The following is a 26,803-nucleotide window of genomic DNA, read 5'->3' on the forward strand; positions in this document are numbered from 1 at the left end:
TTTTGCCTTCACTAGGAGTTCACTCTCTCTCTGTGAAGGAGAACCTTCTCTAAGAGCCCTAAAGTTACCTTTTTACTAGCATGAGCCTGTGTTTCCTTGTTCAGCCCACAATTTAATTAAAAGTAATATTTCAGATCAACCTTCTCTGGCCTCCTTTATCCCTCGATATAGATTCAGTACTCAGGCAACTTCCTTTTTTTATGCACCTTGGACTTCCCGGTACATAGAAACATAGAGAAGTAGGAGCAGGAGTAGGCCATTCAGCCCCTCGAGCCTGCTCTGCCATTCAATATGATCATGGCTCTCATACTCCCGCTCTCTCCCCATACCCCTCGACACCTTTAGAGTCCAGAAATCTATCTATTTCCTTCTTAAATATATTCAGTGACTTGGCCTCCACAGAATTCCACAGGTTCACCACTCTCGGAGTAAAGAAGTTTCTCCTCATCTCAGTCCTGAATATCCTGAAATTGTGACCACTTGTTCTCAACCCCTCAGCCAGAGGAAACATCATCCCTGTATCCAGTCTGTCCAGTCCTGTCAGAATTTTATATGTTCGATGATATCCCCTCTCTTTCTTCTAAACTCCAGTGAATACAGGCCTAGTCAGCCCAATCTCTCCTCATACGACAATCCTGCCATCCCAGGAATCAGTCTGGTGAACCTTCGCTGAACTCCCTCTACAGGACACAGTTTTGAAATTTGTAGATTACACAAGATTGGAAGTGTAGTAAATAGTGGGGAAGATAGTTAGAATGGTTTGTTTTACAATGATAGTTAGAATGGTCTGTTTTACAATGGTATATAAGTGTCAATGGGAATCTGCTGCCTGGTCATTCAAGGTGAGAGGCAGCAGGCCATCACTGGCATTCAGGGTATGGCCATCACTGGCATTCAGAGTATGGCCATTGCTGGCATTCAGGGTATGGCCATCGCTGGCATTCAGAGTATGGTCATCGCTGGCATTCAGTGTATGGTCATCACTGGCATTCAGGGTATGGTCATCGCTGGCATTCAGAGTATGGTCATCACTGGCATTCAGAGTATGGCCATCATTGGCATTCAGTGTATGGTTATCGCTGGCATTCAGTGTATGGTCATCGCTGGCATTCAGAGTATGGCCTTCGCTGGCATTCAGGGTATGGTCATCACTGGCATTCAGAGTATGGCCATCATTGGCATTCAGTGTATGGTCATCGCTGGCATTCAGAGTATGGCCATCATTGGCATTCAGTGTATGGTTATCGCTGGCATTCAGGATATGGTCATCACTGACGTTCAGGGTATGGTCATCACTGGCATTCAGTGTATGGTCATCGCTGACATTCAGTGTATGGTCATCGCTGGCATTCAGAGTATGGTCATCACTGGCATTCAGAGTATGGTCATCGTTGGCATTCAGTGTATGGTCATCGCTGGCATTCAGGATATGGTCATCACTGGCATTCAGGGTATGGCCATCACTGGCATTCAGGATATGGTCATCACTGGCATTCAGGGTATGGCCATCACTGGCATTCAGGATATGGTCATCACTGGCATTCAAGATTTGGCCATCACTGGCATTTAGAGTATGGCCATCACTGGCATTCAGGATATGGTCATCGCTGGCATTCAGTGTATGGTCATCGCTGGCATTCAGAGTATGGCCATCGCTGGCATTCAGTGTATGGTCATCGCTGGCATTCAGTGTATGGTCATCGCTGGCATTCAGGGTATGGCCATCACTAGCATTCAGTGTATGGTCATTGCTGGCATTCAGGGTATGGTCATCGCTGGCATTCAGTGTATGGTCATCGCTGGCATTCAGGGTATGGCCATCACTAGCATTCAGTGTATGGTCATTGCTGGCATTCAGGGTATGGTCATTGCTGGCATTCAGGGTATGGTCATCGCTGGCATTCAGGGTATGGTCATCGCTGGCATTCAGAGTATGGTCATTGCTGGCATTCAGGGTATGGTCCCCAGCTGCAGGAGACAAATCTCAATGAGGGAGTGAAATATGGAGCAGCCAATTAGGCCCAGGGTTTTCTTGTGGGCCTCGGAGGGACTCTCCTTCTCCTCTTGGCCCCACAGGAAAGCCAAAAAGTGGAATCTGAACTCCATGTGACTCACCTCTGACCTAAGCTGCTGTTTCCCGTAAGTGTGGTGTGGGGGTGAGGGGGATGAGGAATTCATCACTTCTTCCCCACTGAGGCATTGGGTTAAAATGACAGGTAAAATCACCTGAGCCCGGTGTGCATTTTATCAAGGACCTCATGCTGGCTTGAAAATGTTGCCTTTGATTTAATGTTTTGCTCACTCAGATCGGGGTAGGAAACGTGACAATATTCCACTGTGCTGCCGCCCTAACTGGTTTCCACTGAGTGAGGTGTGGGGAGGGAGTTAAATGTGGTCACAGCTTCAGAATATGAGGCCTTCTATTGAAGACAGAGATGAGGAGGAATTTCTTCCCTCAGAGAGCCATTAATCCTTGGATTTCCCTACCACAGAGAGGGATGGAGGCTGGGTCATTGAATAGATTCAAGGCTGAGTTCAACAAGTTCTTGAGCTATAGGGAATCATGGGCTATGAGGAACAGGCAGGAAAGTGGAGTTGGAGCCGAGGTCAGATCGGCCATGATCGTATTGAATGGTGGATCAGGTTCGAGGGGCCAAGTGGCCTTCTCCCTCTCCTATTTCTTAAGGTCTTATGTTCAATTTGTTTACAGCTTTCTCTAATTTGCATTCACTGTAGCGACCTGGTTGAACATTCTATGGGCTTTTTTGGTTGGACATGTCTCTGTTACCAAGTCCCCATGGTCCCTTTCAAATTTCCCTTTAGCCATTTCCACAGGCACCATGAAGTGTGCTTGTTGCCTGTTTCTGCTTCCCACGTTCAGAGTTTTATGTTTGCCTACATTAATTTTGTTGCTTTGTCCCACTCACATATTTTGTTGAACTCATTCTGAAATTTCCTTTGATTCCTGTTGTGGGGCCCATTCGTATAAAGGCTATTGGTTATAATGTGGCAGATAGCTCAGGCACGTGAGTTAAGCTTTGGAGGTCAGAGAGCGGCATTACAGGGCATTTTGTGAGATGATCAGTAAAGGACAGATTGTCACTGCAATTTGTACATGGTCTGAAGAGTTTTCTCTTATTCCTCCTTGTGTATCTTTCAAACAGAAATTTTCTCTCTCCGGCCATCAGCCTATTTTCCAAATTCATTGCTAATTTGCTTCTAGACAGACACTTGCCTTCATCAAAATTGTTGCAGAGAACAGACTTTCTTTAAGGAGATTTTAAAAATACAATTAACTGTGAAATGATTGATGGTTATGATCAATGATGGCATGTTTAATCTGTGAATTGAATTCTCCATCACTGTGCAGAGTACCAGGTGAGCTTGACTCTAGCACAAATTACATGGTTGATATCAGCAATGAAGAGCTTATTTGGTGTGAAATGTTGTACATGGTTGGAATGAGCTATGGACTAATAAGGTGAAGTTTACATGTGTTTTCTCCCACTTCATCATCTCATCTGTCCCTTGGCTCTATCAGAGCATCAAGAAAGAGGAACTGCAGCAGGGAAGGAGTTAAAAACACAGCCGACGCTTATTCTGTTAGTGTCTGGTTCACAAGTACTGTTGGAAGAGAAAAATACCTGGAAAAACTCAGCAGGTCTGGCAGCATCTGCAGAGAGGAACACAGTTAACGTTTCGAGTCCGAATGACTCTTCAACAGAACTGATTAAAAATAGAAGAGGTGAAATATAAGCTGGTTTAAGGGTGGGTGGGACAAGAAGAGCTGGATAGAGGGCCAGTGATAGGTGGAGATAACCAAAAGATGTCACAGACAAAAGGACAAAGAGGTGTTGAAGGTGGTGATATTATCTGAGGAATGTGCTAATTAAGGGTAGAAAGCAGGACGAGCAAGGTACAGATAGCCCTAGTGGGGGTGGGGTGGGGGGAAGGAATTGAAATAGGCTAAAAGATAGAGATAAAACAATGGATGGAAATACACTTAAAAATAATGGAAGTAGGTGGGAAAAGAAAAATCTATATAAATTATTGGAAAAAACAAAAAGGAGGGGGAAAATCGGAAAGGGGGTGGGGATGGAGGAGAGAGGTCATGATCTAAAATTGTTGAACTCAATATTCAGTCTGGAAGGCTGTAAAGTGCCTAGTTGGAAGATGAGGTGCTGTTCCTCCAGTTTGCGTTGAGCTTCACTGGAACAATGCAGCAGGCCAAGGAGAGACATGTGGGTATAAGAGCAGGGTGCAGTGTTAAAATGGCAAGCGACAGGGAGGTCTGGGTCATGCTTGCGGACAGACCAAAGGTGTTCTGCAAAGCGGTCATCCAGTCTGCGTTTGGTCTATCCAATGTAGAGGAAATCACATTGGGAGCAACGAATGCAGTAGACTAAGTTGAGGGAAGTGCAAGTGAAACGCTGCTTCACTTGAAAGGAGTGTTTGGGCCCTTGGACGGTGAGGAAAGGGGAAGTAAAGGGGCAGGTGTTTCATCTTCTGCAGTTGTATGGGAAGGTGCTGTGGGAGGGGGTTGAGGTGTAGGGGGTGATGGAAGAGTGGACCAGGGTGTCCCAGAGGGAATGATCCCTGTGGAATGCCGCTGGGGGGGTGGTGAAGGGAAGATGTCTTTGGTGGTGGCATCATGCTGGAGTTGGCGGAAATGGCGGAGGATGATCATTTGAATGCGGAGGCTGGTGGGGTGATAAGTGAGGACAAGGGGGACCCTGTCATGTTTCTGGGACGGAGGAGAAGGCATGAGGGCTGATGCGCGGGAGATGGGCCGGACACGGTTGAGGGCCCTGTCAACTACCGTGGGTGGAAAACCTCGGTTAAGGAAGAAGGAGGACATGTCAGAGGAACTGTTTTTGAAAGTGGCATCATCAGAACAGATGCGATGGAGGTGAAGGAACAGAGAGAATGGGATGGAGTCCTTACAGGAAGCGGGGTGTGAGGAGCTGTAGTCAAGGTAGCTGTGGGAGTCGGTGGCCTTGTAATGGATATTGGTGGACAGTCTATCACCAGAAATTGAGACAGAGAGGTCAAGGAAGGGAAGGGAAGTGTCAGAGATGGACCATGTGAAAATGATGGAGGGGTGGAAATTGGAAGCAAAATTAATAAATTTTTCTAGGTCCAGACGAGAGCATGAAGCAGCACCAAAGTAATCAACGATGTACCGGGGAAAGAGTTGTGGAAGAGGGCCGGAGTAGGACTGGAACAAGGAATGTTCCACATACCCCATAAAGAGACAGGCATAGCTGGGGCCCATGCGGGTACCCATAGCCACACCTTTTATTTGGAGGAAGTGAGAGGAGTTTAAGGAGAAATTGTTCAGTGAGAGAACAAGTTCAGCCAGACAGAGGAGAGTAGTGGTGGATGGGGATTGTTCGGGCCTCTGTTCGAGGAAGAAGCTAAGGGCCCTCAGACCATCCCGGTGGGGGATGGAGGTGTAGAGGGATTGGACGTCCATGGTGAAGAGGAGGCGGTTGGGGCCAGGGAACTGGAATTTGTTGATATGATGTAGGGTGTCAGAGGAATCACGGATGTAGGTGGGAAGGGACTGGACAAGGGGAGAGAGAATGGAGTCAAGATAGCAAGAAATGAGTTCCGTGGGGCAGAAACAGGCTGACACAATCGGTCTACTGGGACAGTCCTGTTTGTGGATTTTGGGTAGGAGGTAGAAGCGGGCCGTCCGAGGTTGGGCGACTATCAGGTTAGAAGCTGTGAAAGGAAGATCTCCAGAGGAGATGAGGTCAGTAACAGTCCTGGAAACAATGGCTTGATGTTCAGTGGTGGGGTCATGGTCCAAGGAGAGGTAGGAGGAAGTGTCAGTTCCTTCACCTCCGTCGCATCTGTTCTGATGATGCCACTTTCAAAAACAGTTCCTTTGATATGTCTTCCTTCTTCCTTAACTGAGGTTTTCCACCCACGGTGGTTGACAGGGCCCTCAACCGTGTCCAGCCCATCTCCCGCACATCCGCCCTCACACCATCTTCTCCCTCCCAGAAACACGATAGGGTCCCCCTTGTCCTCACTTATCACCCCACCAGTCTCCACATTCAAAGGATCATCCTCCGCCATTTCCGCCAACTCCAGCATGATGCCACCACCAAACACATCTTCCCTTCACCCCCACTGGTGGCATTCTGCAGGGATCGTTCCTTCCGAGACACCCTGGTCCACTCCTCCATCACCCCCTACACCTCAACCCCCTCCCACAGCACCTTCCCATGCAACCGCAGAAGGTGCAACACCTGCCCCTTTACTTCCCCTCTCCTCACCATCCAAGGGCCCAAACACTCCTTTCAAGTGAAGCAGCATTTCACTTGCACTTCCCTCAACTTAGTTTGCTATTCGTTGCTCCCAATACAGTTTCCTCTACATTGGAGAGACCAAAAGCAGACTGGATGACCGCTTTGCAGAACACCTTTGGTCTGTCCGCAAGCATGACCGAGACCTCTCTGTCGCTTGCCATTTTAACACTCCACCCTGCTCTCATGCCCACATGTCTGTCCTTGGCCTGCTGCATTGTTCCAGTGAAGCTCAACGCAAACTGGAGGAACAGCACCTCATCTTCCGACTAGGCATTTTACAGCCTTCTGGACTGAATATTGAGTTCAACAATTTTAGGTCATGAACTCTCTCCTCCATCCCCACCCCCTTTCCGATTTTCCCCCTCCTTTTTGTTTTTTCCAATAATTTATATAGATTTTTCTTTTCCCACCTATTTCCATTATTTTTAATTGTATTTCCATCCATTGTTTTATCTCTATCTTTTAGCCTATTTCAATTCCTTCCCCCCACCCCACCCCCACTAGGGCTATCTGTACCTTGCTCGTCCTGCTTTCTACCCTTAATTAGCACATTCCTTTAGATAATATCACCACCTTCAACACCTCTTTGTCCTTTTGTCTGTGACATCTTTTGGTTATCTCCACCTATCACTGGCCCTCTACCTAGCTCTTCTTGTCCCACCCCCCGTTAAACCAGCTTATATTTCACCTCTTTTCTATTTTTCCTTAGTTCTGCTGAAGGGTCACGTTAACTGTGTCCCTCTCCGCAGATGCTGCCAGACCTGCTGAGATTTTCCAGGTATTTTTGTTTTTGTTTGGGATTTCCAGCATCTGCAGTTTTTTGCTTTTATCACACTGTTGGAAGAGGTCTGATTGTAAGATCTGCCTTGGACCATTGTGACCACACAATGTTATGTGGCACAGTAAAAGAAAGATCTTACACTTACACAGTAACTTTCATGTCCATAGGGCGTCCCAAAACGTTTCACAGCCGAAGATGTTATTTTTGAAGTGTGGTCACACAAAGATAACAGCCAATTTTTAACAAATGGCAGCGAGAAAAACCACCAGATAATCTGTTTTTGTGATGTCGATTGAAGGATAAATATTGGCCATGACACCAGAGAGGGCTCCTCTGTTCTTCTTCAAAATAGTGTCAGGGCATCTTTTACATCTACACAAGCAGATATTTTGGCTTTTGCTTTAATGTCTCTGCTGGGTGACAGCACCTGTGTCAGTACAGCACTCCCTCGGTACTGCACTGGGCTGTCAGCTGATATTCTTTACCTATATCTCTGGAGTGGGGCTGGAGATCATGATCTGACAGAGTTGGGAGTGCTCCCACTGATCCACAGCTGTTAGCATGGCAGAGGGAATTTACAAAATATTGGGCGGAATTTCACGCCGGGGGTTTATGGTCCCGCCGAAGTCAATGGACTTCTGAACGGCTTGCTGCATTTTACAGCCCCACCCCCACCTCAACGGGGCCTTAAAATTCCGCTTCATGATTCCTTTGCTGATTATTTAGTGTCACATTTTTTGTCACTCTCAGGGAATGATCTCTGGGAGGTTTTTAACAAACCCCTCCATTTCTTTTTCTCAAACAGTTTGGATAGTCGTTTTGTATGTTGAGGGGTCGGGGAAGCTGCACCCAATAAACACATATCTGCTTTCCAGACTCCATCAGGCTGATTAGTTATAATCAACGGTGCCGATATATAATACAAGGGAGCTGCCATGCTCCGGATACCCAATCTGCCACAGACGAATGCATTGGTTCTAACCATCTACTGCCACACCCTGACTCAGTGCCAGCAGACAGACCCGGCTTAGCTCCCCTCCCCCACTCTGCGACACAGCTTGTTACTGTTAGGTAGGAGCAGAGAGAGGAGATGTGAATCACAGCCTCATTAATGACTTTGTTGGGCCCCGGGTGAATAACAAGTTCTCAACCGGGATTGTTTGAAGGGCGATGCATTCCTCTATAACAAGGCTTTCACATGCCTAACTTGTGTTGGAAGGATCAGAGAAATTAATTCAAGGTCTCTAATCTTCAATAATAATGTACCTTTGTTTACTGTGGATTTGATGCTCCTTTAAGAGTCTGCATACGCCTTCACATTTATTCATATTAATATCGCTTTCTCCTCTGTGCATAGAAAAAACTCTTTACATTATTACGTTAGTGTTACTATGAGCTTTTTCATCTGCTGTATCATTGTCACAACAGTCAGTGCAGAGAATGGAAGCAGCACCAGGACTGACCTCCATCTCATCCAATAATTAAAGTGCTAATACATCACTGTGCTGTAACACCATTAAACAGTCCCACATTCACTTATTGAACTCAAGTGCACAATAAAATTAAATAGATATCACCATAAACCTGCACAATTCAGAGAATGTTAGCCTTCTCAGCTAAATTTACACGTTGGTATTTCTGGTCATCAGGATAACACAATTCTGCCTTTCTTGTTCCAAAGAATAGAATGATACAGCACAGAAGGAGGCCATTCAGCCCATTGTGCCTGTGCCGGCTCTTTGAAAGCGCTGTCCAATTAATCCCACTTCCTTCTGTTTCCCATTAGCACTGCAAAATTTAACTATGTCCATTAGAATTTAGGAGAATGAGAGTTGATCTCACTGGAACACATAAGATTCCGACTTGACTGAATTGATGTTGAAAGGATGTTTCTTTTTGTGGGAGAGACCAGAACTAGGGAACACAGTTTAAAAGACTAGGGGGCTCCTATTTAAGATAGAGATGAGGAGAATTTTTTTTTCTCTCCAAGGGTGATAAGTTTGTGGCATTCTCTTCCACAGAGAGCATTGGATTGAGGCTGGGTCAGTGAATATATTCAAGGCTGAGTTAGACAGGTTTCCGATCAACAAGGGAGTCAATTTTATGGAAGACTGACAGGAAAGTGGAGTTAAGGCCACAATCAGATCAGCCATGACCTTATAAAATGGCAGAGCAGGCTGGAGGGGCTGAATGGTCTACATCTTGTTCCTAATTTGCGTGTTCTTGTGTTTAAGTGTTTATCCAATTCCCCTTTTTGACGTTACTATTGGATCTGCTTCCACCACCCTTCCAGACAGCAACATGAGATCAGAACAACTGGCTGCAAAAATAAACTCCACCCCACACCCCCCTCCTCTCTGGTTCTTTTACCTTTACATGCCACACTGTTGTTTTGGTATTTCGTGGGTGTAAGTTAGAAGGGGTGCGTCTACCCAGCCAGTGAATCAGGAGGCAGTCCCACCCAACTTCTGATCCACAAACATAGCACCCAAATTTTTAAAAGCGGACAAACAAGTCTCCATGCGGCATACTTAGCATTACCTGTGACCCCTGAATTTCCTGGTCTCACAGTTGCAACCTCACCTGGAATATTGTGAACAGATCTGGTTTCTATATCATAAGAATGGTATCAAAGCACTGGAGAAGGTACAAGAAATATTTACAGGGATGATACCAGACTGAAAGGTGGGACAAACAGGAAGGACTGTGTTCTGGCAGACTGAGGGGCGTCCTGACAGAGGTCTTTAAGGCTGTGGAGGGGTTGAAGAGAGTAGACAGAGAGAAGATATTTCCACTTGTGGAGGAGAAGACCACAAGGATAAGATCATCACTAATAAATCCAATTGGGAATTCTTTACTCACAGAGTGGGGAGAATGTGGAACTCGCTCCCACAGAGAGTGGTTGAGGTGAATAGTTGACTTTTTATTCCTTCTCATGTGATGTGGGCCTTGCTGGCAAGACCAGTATTTGTTGCCCATCCCTCATTGCCCTTTAGAAGGTGGTGGTGAGCTGCCTTCTTGAGCTGCTGCAGTCCATGTGGTGTAGGTACACCCACAGTGCTGTTAGGGAGGGAGTTCCAGGACTTTGACCCAGCAACAGTGAAGGAACGGTGATATAGTTCAAGTCAGGATGGTGAGTGACTTGCAGGTGGTGGTGCTCCCATGTATCTGCTGTTCTTGTCCTTCTAGGTGGTAGAGGTTGCGGGTTTGGAAGGGGCTGTCAAAGGATCCATGGTAAGTTGCTGCAGTGCATCTTGTAGATGGTACACACTGTTGTTACTGTGCAATGGTGGTGGAGGGAGTGAATGTTTAAGGTGGTGGATGTGGTGCCAATCAAGCAGGCTGCTTTGTCCTGGGTGGTGTCAAGCTTCTGTTGTGGGAGCTGCACTCATCCAGGCAAATGGAGAGTATTCCATCACATTCCTGACTTGTGCCTTTTAGATGGTGGATAGACTTGGAGGGACGGGAGGCGAGTTTACTTGCTGCAAAATTCCCTGCCCCAGATCTGCTTTTGTAGCCACAGTATTTATATGGCTAGTCCAATTCAGTTTCTGGTCAATGGTAACCCCCAGGATGTTGATAGTGGGGGGTTCAGTGATGGTAATGCTGTTGAACTTCAAGGAGAGATGATTAGATTTACTCTTGTTGTAGATGGTCATTGCTTGGCACTTGTGTGGTGCCAATGTTACATGTCACTTATAAGCCCAATGTTGAATGTTGTCCAGATTTTGCTGTATATAAGACTATGGACTGCTTCAGTATCTGGGGTGTCATGAATGGTGCTGAACATTGCGCAACAATTAGCAAGCGTCCCCACAACTGGGTCTTATGAAGGAAGGAAGGTCATTGATGAAGCCGCTGAAGATGGTTGGGCCGAGGACCCTACCCTGAGGAACTCCTGCAGTGATGTCCTGGAACTGAGGTGATTGGCCTCCAACAATCGCAACCATCTTTCTTTGTGCTAGGTATGACTCCAATCAGTGGAGAGTTTCCCCCTGATTCCCATTGACTCCAGTTTTGCTTGGGCTCCTTGATGCCACACTCAGTCAAATGCTGCCTTGATGTGAAGGACCGTCACTCTCACCTCACCTCGGGAGTTCAGCTCTTTTGTCCATGTTTGAACCAAGGCTGTAATGAGGTCAGGAGCTGAGAGGCCCTGGTGGAACCCAAACTGAGCATCAATGAGCAGGTTATTGCTAAGTAATTGCCGCTTGATAGCACTGTTGACAACACTTTCTCTCACTTTGCTGATGATTGAGAGTATTCTGATGGGGCAGTAATTAGGCAGATTGGATTTCTCCTGCTTTTAATGGATAAGACATACCTGGGCAATTTTCCACATTGTCGAACCAGTGTTGTAACTGTGCTGGAACAGGTTGGCTAGGAGCATGGCTAATTCTGTGTGGCGTAGATACATTTAAGAGGAGGCTAGATAAACACATGAGGGAGAAAGAAATAGAAGGATATGCTGTTAGGATGAGATGAAAAAGGATGAGAAGAGGGGCATAAACACCAGAATAGAGCTGTTGGGCCAAATGGCTTATTTCTGTGATGGAAATACCATGTAGTTTCTGTGCAGGAGGGTTAACTTATACCCTGAGATACAGGAAGAACTGCTGTCAGGATGATTTGAGGCACTCAGCAGACCTTTGCGTGTTTGAGTAGCAATTACTGTGGCAAAGAATGAGTCTTTGGAGAAATTTCCTTTTAGAATTTGAACCCAGACTACTTCTCACCACCTGTGATTTTAACCCAACTCTCAACACTTCTGCACGGAATGAGCTTCTTGGGAGTTGGTAATGACATTGTCATTTGGCATATGCGGTTGGGAGAGAGGAGTAGACGGCCATATAGACGGGCTGAATGGTCTCCTGCTGTGCTCCATATTCTAACATTAGATGGGTGAATGAAAAAGAAGGCAGCATTTAGGGAAAATGCATCCCACAGGGATTCACCCTCTTGTCAAAACAAATTATACAGGCAGCGCAGAACCTGTGAGAAATGGTTGAGGAGCTGTGTATTGGAGATTCTCATTGCAAGATACTGTGTCAGCTACCGCATGGACACCTGCAGTCAAAGTCAACTTGCCTGCACAGACCTGTCTATGGTTATAAAGGCCATGGTTGCACTGATGGCTCAGTGGGTCCATTCAGGGGATTCCCTGTAATATGACCCAGACATGCCTTCATTAGGAGTTCACCCGTTTGGATTCACAGCAAGTGAGCTGGACCTATTCACTTTTGTGGGGCCCATGAGTTTCCCAAGGTTCGGGGTATAATTGAATTCATGGCATTCATATTGATTCGGTGCCTCCTGCAGAGAACCCCTCCCAACAGTTTGGCTACCCACTCTTGAAATGCATACACTGCGTGTCACAACGTTCACTCTGTGATATCACCTTTACCAGAAAGTCAAGGTTTCAAATCCCTGGTGTGTAATTTAAAATTGCATGTCAGTCAGATCAGTGTGGGAGACCTGACCACCCCCCCACTACTCCAATCTGACTGTCCCCACTTGTCACCGCACCCCCCACCCCCGCCCCTCACAACTTAGTTTCGAAGGGTCATGAGGACTCGAAACGTCAACTCTTTTCTTCTCCGCCGATGCTTCCAGGTAATTCTGTTTTTGTTTTAGTTTCTGACAGGTCAAGGTTTTTACTTGCTGTTGTTCAAATGCTTCAGTTACAATTTGCAATGGGACAACAAGTGAAAAATGCACAATTCTGATAATAACCTGAAAAATATTCTGTTACTATGGCAACACCCGTGAGTATAAATATGAAACATCTACAAAATGGCTATGAATTTTTGTTACTGCGAGCTTAAAGTAAAATGAAAAGATTTACTGGTGAAAGTGGCAGTCAGATCAAGTACATTGTGAACGTGCGAGGCACTGACTGCCTGGTGCTTTCATCCATTTCAATAGAAAGCATCATACTTATCAGGATCTTTCATCACATAAACCCTAGTGAAACCATTCCTCTTCATTTCAACGTTTAGTGTCCAAATGACCCTTCAGCAGAACTCAGTTCTGTTGAATTTAGTTCTGTTGAAGGGTCATGCGGACTCGAAATGTTAACGGTTCTCCTCTCCGCAGATGCTGCCAGACCTGCTGAGTTTTTCCAGGTATTTTTGTTTCTGTTTTGGATTTCCAGCATCCGCAGTTTTTTGCTTTTACCTCTTCATTTCAAGTTGCTTACAAGGCAGGGACATCAGCCTTTGGCCCATTGGTAAGGTTCCCACTTCTGCGTGAGAGAGTGGATGGTTCAAACCTAATTCCAGAAGATCCCAGAGATTGGAGACCAAAACCTTGGCTCAGAATTCTGGGATTTCCCCTCTTGCACGACAATCTGAAACCCCTCATCAAATAGGACCAACCATCCATGGGTGACCAGCCTGTGAAACTTTCAACAATTTCACTGGCCCGTAGCCAGAGGACAAAGAGTTTGGATCGTTGGCAAGAAAACCAAAAGGGGAAATGAGATTTTTTTCACATGCAGTGTGGGCTCTTACACTCTGGGATACAAAGAAAGAAATGAGAGATTGCATTTCTGTAGAACCTTTCACAACCTCAGGATGTTCCAAAGTGGTTTAACACCGATGAAGTATGTTTGAAGTGTAGAAAACACAGCAACCAATTTGTGCAAAGCAAGATCCTTCGAACAGCAATGAGATAATGACCAGATAATCTGTTTTTGTGATATTGGTTGAGGGATAAATATTGGGCAATGTGCCATTACATGCTCCTGCTCTTCCGTGAAACAGTGCCTTGGGATCTTTTATGTCCACCTGAGGGGGCAGATGCAGCCTCAGTTTACCACCTCATCTGAAAGACCGCCTCTGACGGATTCAGTATCTAGGATTCAATATCTAGCTTCTCACAACCTTCTGAGTCAGAAATGAGTGAGCTACCCACTAAGCCACAATTGATCCCTGGCAGAGCAGTAGAAGCAGATTCAATAGTAACTTTCAAAAAGGAATACTTGAAGAGGAATAATTTGTAGAGATATGGGGAAGAAGGGGGGGAGTGAGATTAATTGGGCAGCCTTTACAAAGGGAAGAATATTCCTGTCGGCGAGCGAGGTTGGGGCCTACTCACCGATGTGTAAAATGACGCCCGCTGACATGGGGCAGGTGTACCGGTGTCACCGCCTGTCATTTAGATTGTCAGTTTGGGGGTGCACAGCTGCGTCAGCTGCACACCCACTGAAATGTCAAAGGCCTAGTAAAGCCATTAACAAAGTCATTAAAGCTGTTAAGAAAGCTGCCAGTACAGCCTTAAGGTTGGCGAGGGGGCAGACAAAGATCCCAGGCGGCCTTCGTATTTTTCATGGAACCTCATCCACGGCCGGGATGAGGTTTCATGAAGGGTTTATAAATTATATAAAATTTTTTGAAAAAATTAATGGACATTATCAGCTCGTGTGACAGTTTCACATGAGGGGACATGTCCTTAACATTTTTTATCACCTTTATTACATTTTTCAACCCCTAAACTAATCTCCCTGAGGCACCTCCGTGCCCCGGGGAGATTTCTGTGCTATTTCACGTGCATGCATGTAAGAACGCAGGCCCCGACTCAGGGAATCCCATCATCACAATCCCCCTCACCGGCACAGGGAGCGCTCAGTGCTTCCGGGTGTGCATCACACTGGGTGGGCCTTAATTGGCCTGCCCATGTAAAATGGCGGCGCCCAGCCAATCGGGGGCACACTCGCTCCTGCCCACCCCCACACAAACCCTTCCCCCCCACCCCCCATCCCTGATGGGGGGGAAAATTCAGCCCAAAGAGTCAGTACAGACAGCATGGGCTGAATGTCCTCCTTCTGTGCTGTTGGATTCTGTTGATCTAGGCCTACCTTGCAGTTTACCAAGCTGTTTGCGGCAAATCTTACACCAGGATTCGCCAGGCCTTGGTTTTTATACACAGAGGTTATTTTTAGCAGAATAAATTTGAAATATCTGGTTTTAGCACAGAATAGCTGAGTAGAGAAATGCAATGGGTATTGAATCGCTCGGCTCAGGTTTGACCATTAGACCAGGCTGCATTGGCTGATCTCAAATCAGAGGAGGGCAACAAAGCCGAAGTTGAATTCTGTCACTTGCAAGGTTTTTGGGCAGCGTGGGTGAAACCTGTCAGGTTTCCTGCTCCAGATTGTTATTCAGTGACTGTCTTGGAAATGATGGCCCAGAAATTGAATCGTGCCCAGAAATTGGGGAGGGTTCACGTACCCACACGGGTCGGTTGCTGTTGTGTCAGGCAGCACTTAACATCCGTGCTGTAAATGGTTCATCGTGTCTCAGGTGGGTAGTTAGTGTTCCCCATGTTGTCCCATCTCCATGTTGCATCATCTCAGCAGATAAGAAGCAAAAAAATAAAACATAGACAGCAATCAAAAAATACTCACAAAACCTGGGGTTAAATTTGACTTTGGGACAGTGGAAATGAAAATTTTGAGAGATTTGTAACAGGCAACCTAATCACTAGTCCCCGCATCACTGCAAATTACCACCTCTGCTTTGCCTCTCACCATCAATAACCATCCCTCCAACATAAGGTCAGAAGTGGGCATGTTCACTGATGATTTTTCAGTGTCACTTGCAACGGCTCAGATAACAAGGTAATCTGTGCCCACATGCAGAAAGACCAGGATAGCAAAGTGGCAAGTAACACTTGTACCACACAAGTGCCAGACAATGACCATCTCCAACAAGAGACAACCTAACCATCTCTCCTTGACATTCAATGGCATTAACTATCCTCCACTATCAACATCCTGGGGGACTAGCCATATAAATACTGTGGCTACAAGAGCAGGTCAGAGGCTAGGAATCCTGCGGTAAGTAACTCACCCCCGGCTCCCAAAAGCCTGGCCATCATCTACAAGGCACAATACAGGAGTGTGATAGAATACTCTCCACTTGCCTGGATGAGTGCAGCTTCCACAACACTGAAGAAGCTTGATACCATCCAGGACAAAGCAGCCCCACTTGACTGGGCACCACATCCACAAACATTCATCCCTCCACCACCGACACACAGTAGCAGCAGTGTGTACCATCTACAAGATGCACTGCAGGAACTCACCAAGGCCCCTTCGACAGCACCTTCTGAACATGCAACTGCTAGCACCTAGAAGGACAAGGGCAGCAGATAGATGGGAACACCACCACCTGGAAGTTACCCTCCAAGCCACTCACCATTCTGACTTGAAAATATATCACCGTTCTTTCACTGTCATTGGGTCAAAATCCTGGAACTCCCTCCTTAACAGCACTGTGGGTGTACCTACACCACATGGACTGCAGCGGTTCAAGAAGGCAGCTCACCACCACCTTCTCAAGGGCACTTAGGGATGGGTAATAAATGCTGGGCCCAGCCAGTGAAGCTTCACACATGAAAGATTAAAGGAAAATATAAATTAGTCACATCTAGATTTCCAATTCACCACATGTGGATAACACTGTAGTATGTGACTGAAAACTGCTTACAGTATTCCAACTGTGCTCTTACTATGATTTCAAATAGATTTATCATTATACCATGACTCTTTTATTCTGTACCTCTTGCTATAAAACCCAGTATTCCATTAGCTTTCTTTATGGCCTTGTTAGAGGGCCATGTTGATTTATAACTCCTGATATATGTGCCACAGGTTAGGACCCACAAAAACATTACTTTCAGCTCTGTGCTGCATGGTGCAGTATTAACCCAATTGAACCATTAGATCTCTGGTCAATTGAGGCATTCAAGAGGGCATTAGAAGATTATTTGTATAGAAACAATGTCCAAGAGTACAGGGAACAGGCAGAAGAATGGCTCTGAGTCACTGTCATGGATTAAGGAAAGTAGCCAGGATTAAGGTGAGGTAGACTCTTTGAAAGAGGAGTGCAGAAAACTAGGGAAAGCACAGCCCTGAAAGAAAGACTTACATTTGTACAGCACCTTGCACGACCTCAGGATGTCCCAAAGCACTTCCGAACCAACAAAGTAGCTTTGAAATGTAGCCACTGTTCTAATTTAGGAAACACCGCCTTGAATTTGTCTACAGCATTTCCCACAAACAGCAATGTACAATGACCAGAAAATCTGTTCTAGTAATGTCAGTTGAGTGATAGATATTGGTCCCAGGACAAGGGGGAGAACTCTCTCGTGCAATGGAATATTTTACATCTACCTGGGAGGGCAGATAGGGTCCTAATTTAATATCTCCTCTCAAAGAGAGCACCTCTGGCACCAAAACACTCCCTTAGTACAGCACTGGGAAGGTCAGCTAGGATTCTGTGCTCAATCACTGAAGTGGGATTTGAACTTACAACCTTCATTGACTTAGAGGTGACAGTGCCACGCACTGAGTCATAGTAGGTGGTATCAATTGCTGGGGAGTATGTTACTGTGAATATTTATACCAGAGCTAGGGCAAGAATGGAAATCCCAGGATGATTTTGTTTTACTAAATTATCAGCATAAGGCATCATAGGGTCATAGAAACAAACATATCTGTTTTTGAATTATTTAGAATTCACAGGGATATATAACCAGAGTGTTAAGGTAACAGAGCACTTCATGTAGCTGAGGAATTAAAGGGAATTTCCTGATTCACATGTAACCTTGAATTCCTTGTACCCTAGCAACCTCCCTCCCATAGTCAAATTCTGGATTATTTATATTCACCAATCAGATCCTTGTGCTGAAATCAATAAAACCATCCACACTCTCGCCAGTTGCTATCTTCTCGAATATGGTCATGAGAGTGAATAGCCGAATACTGCTTAAACCCAAAATGTATCCATGGGCAATATATTTTAAGTTTTCAAAGAATGCATTGATATTTACAAATAGCTCTGCAAGCAGTCTCCTCTAAGAAGCATGTCCTGGGATCTGCTCTGGGTCAGCTAATTCCCGTTCAGTACAATGAATCTTACAGCCTGACAATAAAACCATCATGACCAGCCAATACTAAAGAGAAGTGATTGGGGTTTGAAATTCATTTGGACCTGTTAGTGGGGCCAGGATAAGTCCGGGACCAGCCTAAAACTGAGCCACTGGCGTTATTAACATCAACATGGCTCCAGGGTTGTATCTGTGTGGACAGCAATGGCCTGAAGGTCAGTCCCAGGACCGGGAAATGGTAGAGGTGGAGGAGGAGGAAGATGGGGTTGGGGGGCAGGTTGGGTGGTGGTTGCAATGACTTTCAGGTGTCCTTGGGGTGCAGGAGTCCCCAAAATGAGGACTTATTGCATTTTACCAGGTGCAATTTCTACATCATTTTACTTCAGATTATCAGATGGTTAGGATTGAAGAGCAGGGAAGTTATGTTATACTTGTACAGATCTTTGTGAGTCCTCAGTTGAGTAATGTGCACAGTTTTGGTCTCCAAATTATAAAAAGGATACAGAGGTACTAGGGAAGGTACAACAAACATTTGCAAAGATTACATCAGAACTGAGAGATTACAACTATGAGGAAATATTCAACCGGCTGAGGTTCATTTCTCTTCAAAAGAAAGGCTGAGGGGTAACTTTAAAATTATGAAGGGGTTCCAAAGGGCAAAAGCAGCAAAAATATTTCTGCTTGACGGGAGAGACCAGCACTAAAGGCAATCAATATAAAATAGTCACTAATAAATCCATAGGGAATTTAGGAGAAGTTTTTTTACCTAGAGAGTGGTGGGAATGTGGAACACACAGGGAGTGATTGAGGCAAAGCATAAATACATTTAAGAGGAAACCGGATAAACCCATAAGGGAAAAAGGATCAGAGGGCTATTCTAATAGGGTGAGATGAAGGGGGTGGGGGTGGGTGGTGGGAGCCTCATGTGGAACCTAAACACTAGCATGGATCAGTTGGGCTAAATCATCTGTTTTTATGCTGTAAAATTCCATGTGTAGGGCCGGTTAGCTCAGTTGGTTAGAATGTGGTGCTTAATATGCACCTACGGCACTGATTCAGTCCCTGTACTGGCTGAGATAGTTCTTGGGGCCTGAGACCTCGCCTTGTCTCATTGTAATATCATGGCATCATGGGTAGACTGGAAGAGATGTAAGGAGAGACATGATGATCAACCTTTGAGCAACTGAAGATGCTACATGAAGAGAGAGAGAGAAAAGTCTACTCAAACAGTACAGACATTGTAACCCTGGACCTGGAGGGATGGTAGTGCAGGGAATGCTTGTCAGATGTGCAGTGGGTGAAATGTGGATCTGCTGCATTTCCAGCAGCAGTTTGTGCACTAAGTTGTGGAACATAGAGTCTTCAAGAGCTGTCCTGTGTTGGAGAATCGGTTGACCACATGTTGCAGCATCAGGGAGGTTGAGAGGCATCTGGATTTTACTGTCCGAAATGTGCTCACCCAAGAGGCAGTACTGGACAGCTCAGGGGTACAGGGATATCATAAAAAGGGAGAGATGGGTGAACATTCATAGAGAGAGATGGAATACATTGATGCTTTGACAGCCTGAGTTAATAGAATTATCCAATAGATTATTGAGAACATTGGAATGGCTGGACAGAGAAAAAACAAGATTCATCTAAAGTAGAAAATGCTGGAAGTACTTGGGAAGTCTAGCAGGATCTGTGGAGAGAGAAACAGAGTTAGTGTTTCAGGTTGTGACCTTTCATCAGAACTGGATATGTAACAGGTTTCAAGCAATTACAGAGGCAGGAAAAAGGGGAAGGGAGGAAAGGACAAAAGAGAAGGTCAGTGATAGGGTGGAAGGCGGAAGAGATTAAATGATAAAAGAGATGATGGTGAAGGCAAAAGGAACAAGTAAAGAAACAGAACATGAGCCTAGAGGAGGTGTAAATGGTAACAGCAGAATTATCACCAGCAGTTGCTGTTTGAAAAACTGGGAGCGATGGTTAAGATCGGGAATTTTTTAACTCAATGTTGAGTCCAGAAAGTGCCAAATTGAATGAAGGAGAGCTGTTCCTCGAGCATGTGTTGAGCGTCATTGGAACAGTATAGGAAGCCAAGGAGATAGAGGTCCAAGAGGGAGTGGAGCAGAGAATTAGAATGGCGAGTGTCGGAATGATCAATCTAGTTCACCTTCTGTCATCCTGGTAATCTCATGATGCAACAATAACTGAATTGTTGACTAATCACAGCAATCAACTGAGGCAAAATACTTTTACCAAATTGTTGTGGGATTATAAAGGGTGACTAACAATTCCAAATTGTTGACATGTGAGGCTCCAGCAGGAATCATAACAAGAGTGAATGTTTAGTCAAGGAACTTATTAATTTCATATAGAACATAATATATCTCTTTGTTTATCCAGCACTGACATTCTTTTAATGTGACAATCAGTAACTCGAAACTCCCTATTAGAAGAAATCCTCCTTCAATATTACAGATAGCAGGTGGTGTTTCATGTCTCTGAATGTTAGCAGCAGGTATGTGGGACAGCATTAAGTGCTATCCGTGATCAGTATCTCAATCCCATCATTCCCACATTAAAAACCAGCATGGTTACAAACTGTCTAATCTTCTCTAAACACAAAAAAATGTTGGTTTTGATTAATAATGATTAATAATGACTCATTCACTAATAAATTGAGTTTTCCAGTGACCTATCTTGACTGTTTTGGGGGAATATGCCAGCCTGCTCGATGAGTGGGAGTTGATGTGCAATGAAGGTGCAAACGGGCTCCTTGGAGTGAAGAAAATGACAAACTTATTGCACTTACTCATCCCAGAACCCTAATACAAGGAGCAGTGACCAAAGACAAACAGCCTGAAAGCACATGGTAGACAAATTCTTAGAATTCTTCTTAATAGTCTTGTACCAAAAAGACTATGGTACCTCGTATAGAATTGGAGATCAATGCGGGGCATTAATCAGTTGGCTGACAGTGGGTGGGACAATCTGGATTCCCTTCATATTCATTAACAAAAAAGAGTGAATAAGTACCATCGCCTGATTGTTAGATACAGATTTCCCATCAATCATATCCATAAGACTGATAATAGAATAGAACAAATTATCCATGACCATGTCGTTTAAGTTAGAGAGTAACAGAGCTCATCATTCAGTCCAACCTTTGCTAAGTGTTAATGGTTAATGTCGGACCATATTTAGCTATTTTTAATAGTTCAGATTTAAAATAACATAACAGGCCTAGGTTCAGTTGGGAATGGCAAGGATCAGGTTCCACCCAAGGAGAGCAAAGCTTATCCTATGGGCAGATTCCCCTAATTCCAGAGCAGTGCATCGATCGAGAGCTACTGGCCCAGTGAGTAAACCCAAGAAGGTGACAACCCAAGTGTGTTCACTTAGTCTAGATGTGAATAATCTGACAGGGTGGATGCTGAAAGGTTGTTTCCCCTTGTGGGAGAGACTAGAACTAGGGGACACAATTTAAAAATAAAGGGTCTCCTATTTAAGACGGAGATGAGAAGGAACTTTTTCTCTCGAGAGGGTTGTGAATATTTGGACCTCTCTTCCCCAGAGAGTGCTGGAGGAAGGGTCATTGAATATTTTTAAGGCAGGGTAGATAGATTCTTGACTAACAAGGGAGCCAAAGGTTATCAGGGGTAGGCGGAATGTAGAGTTAAGACCACAATCAGATCAGCCATGATCTTATTGAATAGCAGAGCAGGCTCGAGGGGCCGAATGGCCTACTCCTAATTCGAAAGTTCATATGTTTGCACGAGGTTTCTTCATTCTTTTGGATTTGAACCTGTTCAGTGAAGGACCCAACCTGCCATATACATCAATCATTAAAACGTTATGAACAAGTACAGAAAATAATCAAAAATGTTAATAGAATGTTGGCTTTTATATCTAGAGGACTAGAATGCAATGGAGGCAGAAGTCATGTTTCAGCTATACTAAGCCCCTGTTAAACCACACCTGGAGTTACTATGAGCAGTTCTGGGCATCACCCCTTAAGAAGGCTTTGTTAGTCTTGGAGGGAGTACAGCGTAGGTTTACCTGAATGATAGCTGGATTCCAAAGGTTAAATTGTGAGGAGGGATTACACACACCAAGGTTGTATTCCTTGGAATTTAGAAGATTAAAGATGATTTGATAAAAGTTTTCAAGATATTAAGGGGAACAGAGAGGGTCGATAGAGAGAAACTATTTCCACTTGTTAAGAAGACTAGGACTGGGGGACAAAGTTTAAAAATTAGAGGCAGACCTTTCAGTAGTGAAATTAGGAAACACTTTAACACTGATAGAAGTTTGCAACTCTTTTCTCCAAATAGCTAATGTGCTAGATCAATTGTTGATTTTGAATCTGAGTTTGTTAAATTTTTGTTAATCAAAGGTATTAAGGTCAGTATATGGAGTGAAGTCACATATCAACTGTGACGTCATTGAATGCAGAACAAACTCAAGGGACTGAATGGCCTCCTCATGTTCCTAAACCCCAAAGCCTACAGGTGGATTTCATTCTGTCTGGATGTCTTGACAATATCCTGACAATAGAGGAATCAATATGTCTCCATGTTGTAAAGTGATGTCCTTCACTCTCACTGGCAGCTCCATCCCTGAAGTGGAAATTGCCTGTAGGTCTGATCACAGCAGATGCCACACATCAGTCGTCCTCTCCCTGGTGAACCTTAACCTGAAAAAGGCAGATTTCTTCAGGCCCTCCCTGGTTTTGTAGGCACAGTTGGATGGATAATGGTGGATGTTGACTGAGTGCGGCTAGTGTGAGCAAATCTTTCTCCTAGCTCTAATGAGGATGATGATGATAATTTCTAAACAGCACCAGTTAGCGGGATTATTAATATTTATACAAGTTAATTTAGTCCGGACAGTTAGAAAGGCTAAAAATATAATTGTATATGTGAAATCTTGAAAAGCAAAGAGACATCTTAAACAAGAATTTTGGAAATAAGTGTCAATTAATATCATAATAGATGTTCATTAATCTAGATTGCTCTATGAAAATGCCAGGGATATTAGTATTGATGAGGCTATTATGCCAGAAACCAGAACATCTTGTGCAGCTTCTATTGAACAATCACAAGGCATTGACAGTTTAAAATCATCACCCTCTAGGGAAGAAATGTTAACCTATACCATCAGCTTACAGGACAGCCTGAGGGATAATTGCAGTTAACTGTAGATGAAACAAATCTCCTCGCTTCCCATGTCCCTGCTTCACAGGCTCACTGTCTCTCCCTGTCTCCCTTTCAATCAGTAAGGTAGTGAGTGTCAGTGAGATGGACACTGACTGATCTAAAAAGGTTTCCATCATTGGGAGCAGAGTTTAACCATTTGAAAGTACTGGGAAACTTATTTTTGGGTAGATTTTCCATTCAGGGGGATGGATGTACCAGCTGTGAGTGAGAGCACAGATCCAAACTACCCTTACCCTCTTCCAGAAAGTGACCTACGTGAGTAGATATGGATGCCAACTCCTCCAGGACTGGACTGGAGTCACCAGGCAATCAAGTATAATCTCAAGAGCACTGCTGGGGGAATAATGATCAGGAGGTTAAAGCAAATTAACACCTTAGATTATTGGAGAGAAAACAAGTGTTGGGGCTGTTTCACTGAGATTAACCCATTTGGTTACAGTCTTTCCAATTGGCTGTGGAAAGACTGCACCCCAGAGAATGGACCAATGATGGGAGTCGGCAGGGGAGAGGGAGTTTGAGGTGTTTTGTCAATAAGACATGAAAATAAATCAAAAACTGTATGTATCAAAATGTTATTGTTTTTTGCTATTTTTAAAATGCACCTACTACTGAGCCAAAAAGGTGTCTGCTGCAAGTCACATGACCCAGGATTAGCCCCTTGTTCTGGAAGTTTCTAACAGGAGTTACAAGAACGAAAGAACCCTCCTTTCATCACTGTGGAGTCTCACATCCAATTGTAAGCACATTATAATCAGGAAACCAGGAGACTCACAATTCAAAATTTGTCATTCTTGCGGAGTTGTTATTGGAATCACCCCATACCTGGGACTGTCCAGGTCCATTTCAAAAGGGGACTATTGAGGGGACAATGGACATCATTTACACCTCGATAAGCTTACCCCTCTAGCGGAGTCAGAGGGTCTGCCCAGACAAAGGTTTCCTGACACAAGAACCTCAACATGGATGAGCTATGGATCAACATGGACAAAAGCTAATGGCTGGGGCATTATCAGTCCTGAAACCAAAGCCAGTTCCAGCCAATACATAAACATCCCTTTTGACATCATCATGGACAAAGTAGGTCACATGGCTCAAGTGACCATTTTGAAATCTCTATTTGAAATTTCTATTTTGAAATCTCCCCCTTTGAGAACTGAGAAATCCTGAGACTGTACCAACCGGAAGGAACTCCAGCAGCTCCCAGCTAACCAGCCAGCCAGCCAGCCAGCCACCATCTCTCAACTCCTCAAAGCCTGCTTGATTTTAAAAGCCTCTGATCATCGCCTGCCAAGCAGTCTAAGCACAGAAAGCCCAATTGTACTGCATCCTCATTTGTTTCAGAGATTTTCATGCTGCTGTCTCAAACCCGAAACTCATCTGGACTGAACTCCACCTTGAAGGAAACACCCCCTGGACTTTGACTTCTCAGACTCTGGAATTCATGGGAATGAATATTTGTTTCTGTGGATCTTGTACTGTTGTTGCCCATGGTTGTAAGTCTTCCTCTTTTCTACCGTGTGTGTGCGTGCATGTGTGCATGTGCGGGTTTGTGTGTATGTGTGTGTGTGTGTGCATGTGTGATTGTGAACAGTCTCTCCACCCATGGGTTTGAATGTGAATAAACTAACCCTCTGAGTTAATCATTTGCCGTGAGTTATTGGAAAATTAGATCACACAAACTGAGGGTTTGGGGAGACTCACCACAGCCTGCTTTAAAAATAATTCAAAAACACCTCCGCTTATGGACAGACTGGGAGAGGATAAAGGAGTTCAGTTCTTCTCTCTCCTGTCTGTAACAAAAATTGGGAGTACTGGTCCGGGATAGACCCATTAGAAGAAAGCCAAAAGTTGACTAAACAAGCACATCTGACCAAATATTTAACAAGAGTCCAAATCTAAGAAACAAACTGCCTCTGATTTAAAAGGAACCAATTGGAAGCCAAGAATTAAAATGGCTGAAATGATTTAAAAGCATAAGAAAATGAGCATAGCAAATTCCACTCCCCAACAGTAAAAAAATGGCAAATTTCAATGCCCAGATGTTGTTAAAACAAGGAGATTTAAATGGCATGACGCTAGCATCCCGAATCACAGAACAATTGAAAGCTGTAGCTGGGGAAATGCAAGTGAAACTACCCAGCAAGATTTTAAAAAGTGACCTGTTCCAGTCACTGGTAGAGAATTTGGACCCCACTTATCAACCAGAACAGGCAGGACGAGGAATTCAATCCTGACTCTGAACCCCTTCCCCGAGCCAAATTTAAGATGGAAAAGCTCAGAGTGCTGCTAGAGTTTCAGGTGAGGGAAAGAGAGAGAGAAAGGGAGAGAGAAGAATTTTGGCTCCAAAAATTGGCAATGCAGCTCAAAGGGAGAGAGAGGAGAGGCAGGTGGAAGTTGCTAGTGAAAACCTCTCTCTGTCCAGTAACTGTCCAAACCTCCCTATCCCAGAACCAATTTCTGAGGCCCTTAAGTACAGAAATTCATTTCCTAAATTTGAAGAGAGTGACGCAGCTGTGAGCTCACCCATAGGCCTGGAAACTCAGGCAGACCCTTTAGAAACAGCACCCCCATCCCCACCAAACCCATTGGAAATGGGCAACATGGAGAGGAACAGGGCTACATCCAGAAAAGAAGGTACAAGTGAGAGGGCGAGAAGCCCTCCTCAAGCTTGAAAAGAGAACACCCAGAGCCTGGTGTGTTCCCATTGTGGCAAAATAGGACACTCCAGGCCTGAATGTTGGAGGTTGAAGGGGAAACCTACGGGTCTTATAGGGTTCCATTAGAGTAGCCCCCATGAGGTTGGTCCAGTAGGAGGTGCAGCAGAGCAGGCCGGGACCCTCACTGCAGAAGCTGCCCCTTTGAGAGCATGATCCTATGTGTGGCTGAGCTGGACAAACCATGGAGAGCCTTCTGAGTTTAGTCCTTCCAGGAGCAATGACCTTGTACCCATACCTGTCCCTGGGTGTGAGCAAATCCATTGTACAGCTCCAGGATTCAGGGGCCACTCAATCCTTAATTTTGGAGTAAAACATAAGCCTTCTCCCCTAGTCCTCCCTGAAATCTAAGGCACTGATCAGTGGAGTGGGATGAGGATACCTGTCTGTCCCACAGGGATTTGCGTGTTGTTTTCTCCAACCAGAAACTCAGCTGGACTGAGCTCTGTCATGAAGGGAACACCCCCTGGACTCTGACTTCTCGGACTCTGGAATTCACATGAACGAATATTCATTTTTGTGGTTCCTGTGCTGTTGTTGCCCATAGTTGTAAATCTTCGTCTTTTCGGGTGTGTGGTTCTGAACACCTACCCCTCTCCCCCCTCCCACTCACTGCGTTTGAATGTAAATAGACTAGCCACCTGAGTTAATCATAACGTGAGTTTGCTGTGTGCTTTTATTAAATTGGATCACACAAACTGCGGGTTTGGGAAAACACGCCACTGCCTACTTTATAAATAATTCAAAAACACCTCTGCTTATGGACAGACGGGGTGTGAGGATAAAGAAGTTCAGTTCCTCTCTCTCCTGTCTGTAACTGAGGCAAGAGGTCATGTAATGAAAACTCCAGAAATACATCCAACCAGAGTTGGCAACTTCACCACTCACTTT

General features: G+C 44.8%; 1 protein-coding gene across 1 annotated transcript in view; it reads right to left on the minus strand.

Moving 5' to 3' along the window:
* Window positions 1–811: 811 nt before the first annotated feature.
* The window catches only part of LOC121279201 (A-kinase anchor protein 5-like), a 47,030-nt gene continuing 21,038 nt past the window's right edge, over window positions 812–26,803 (minus strand). Inside the window, exon 2 of the mRNA XM_041190223.1 lies at window positions 812–1,968. Within this exon, the coding sequence (XP_041046157.1) occupies window positions 812–1,968 (1,157 nt within the window). The remainder of the gene's footprint in view (window positions 1,969–26,803) is intronic.

Source organism: Carcharodon carcharias, chromosome 6 (genome assembly GCF_017639515.1).
Source record: "Carcharodon carcharias isolate sCarCar2 chromosome 6, sCarCar2.pri, whole genome shotgun sequence".
In the NCBI taxonomy this organism is placed as follows: Eukaryota; Metazoa; Chordata; class Chondrichthyes; order Lamniformes; family Lamnidae; genus Carcharodon; species Carcharodon carcharias.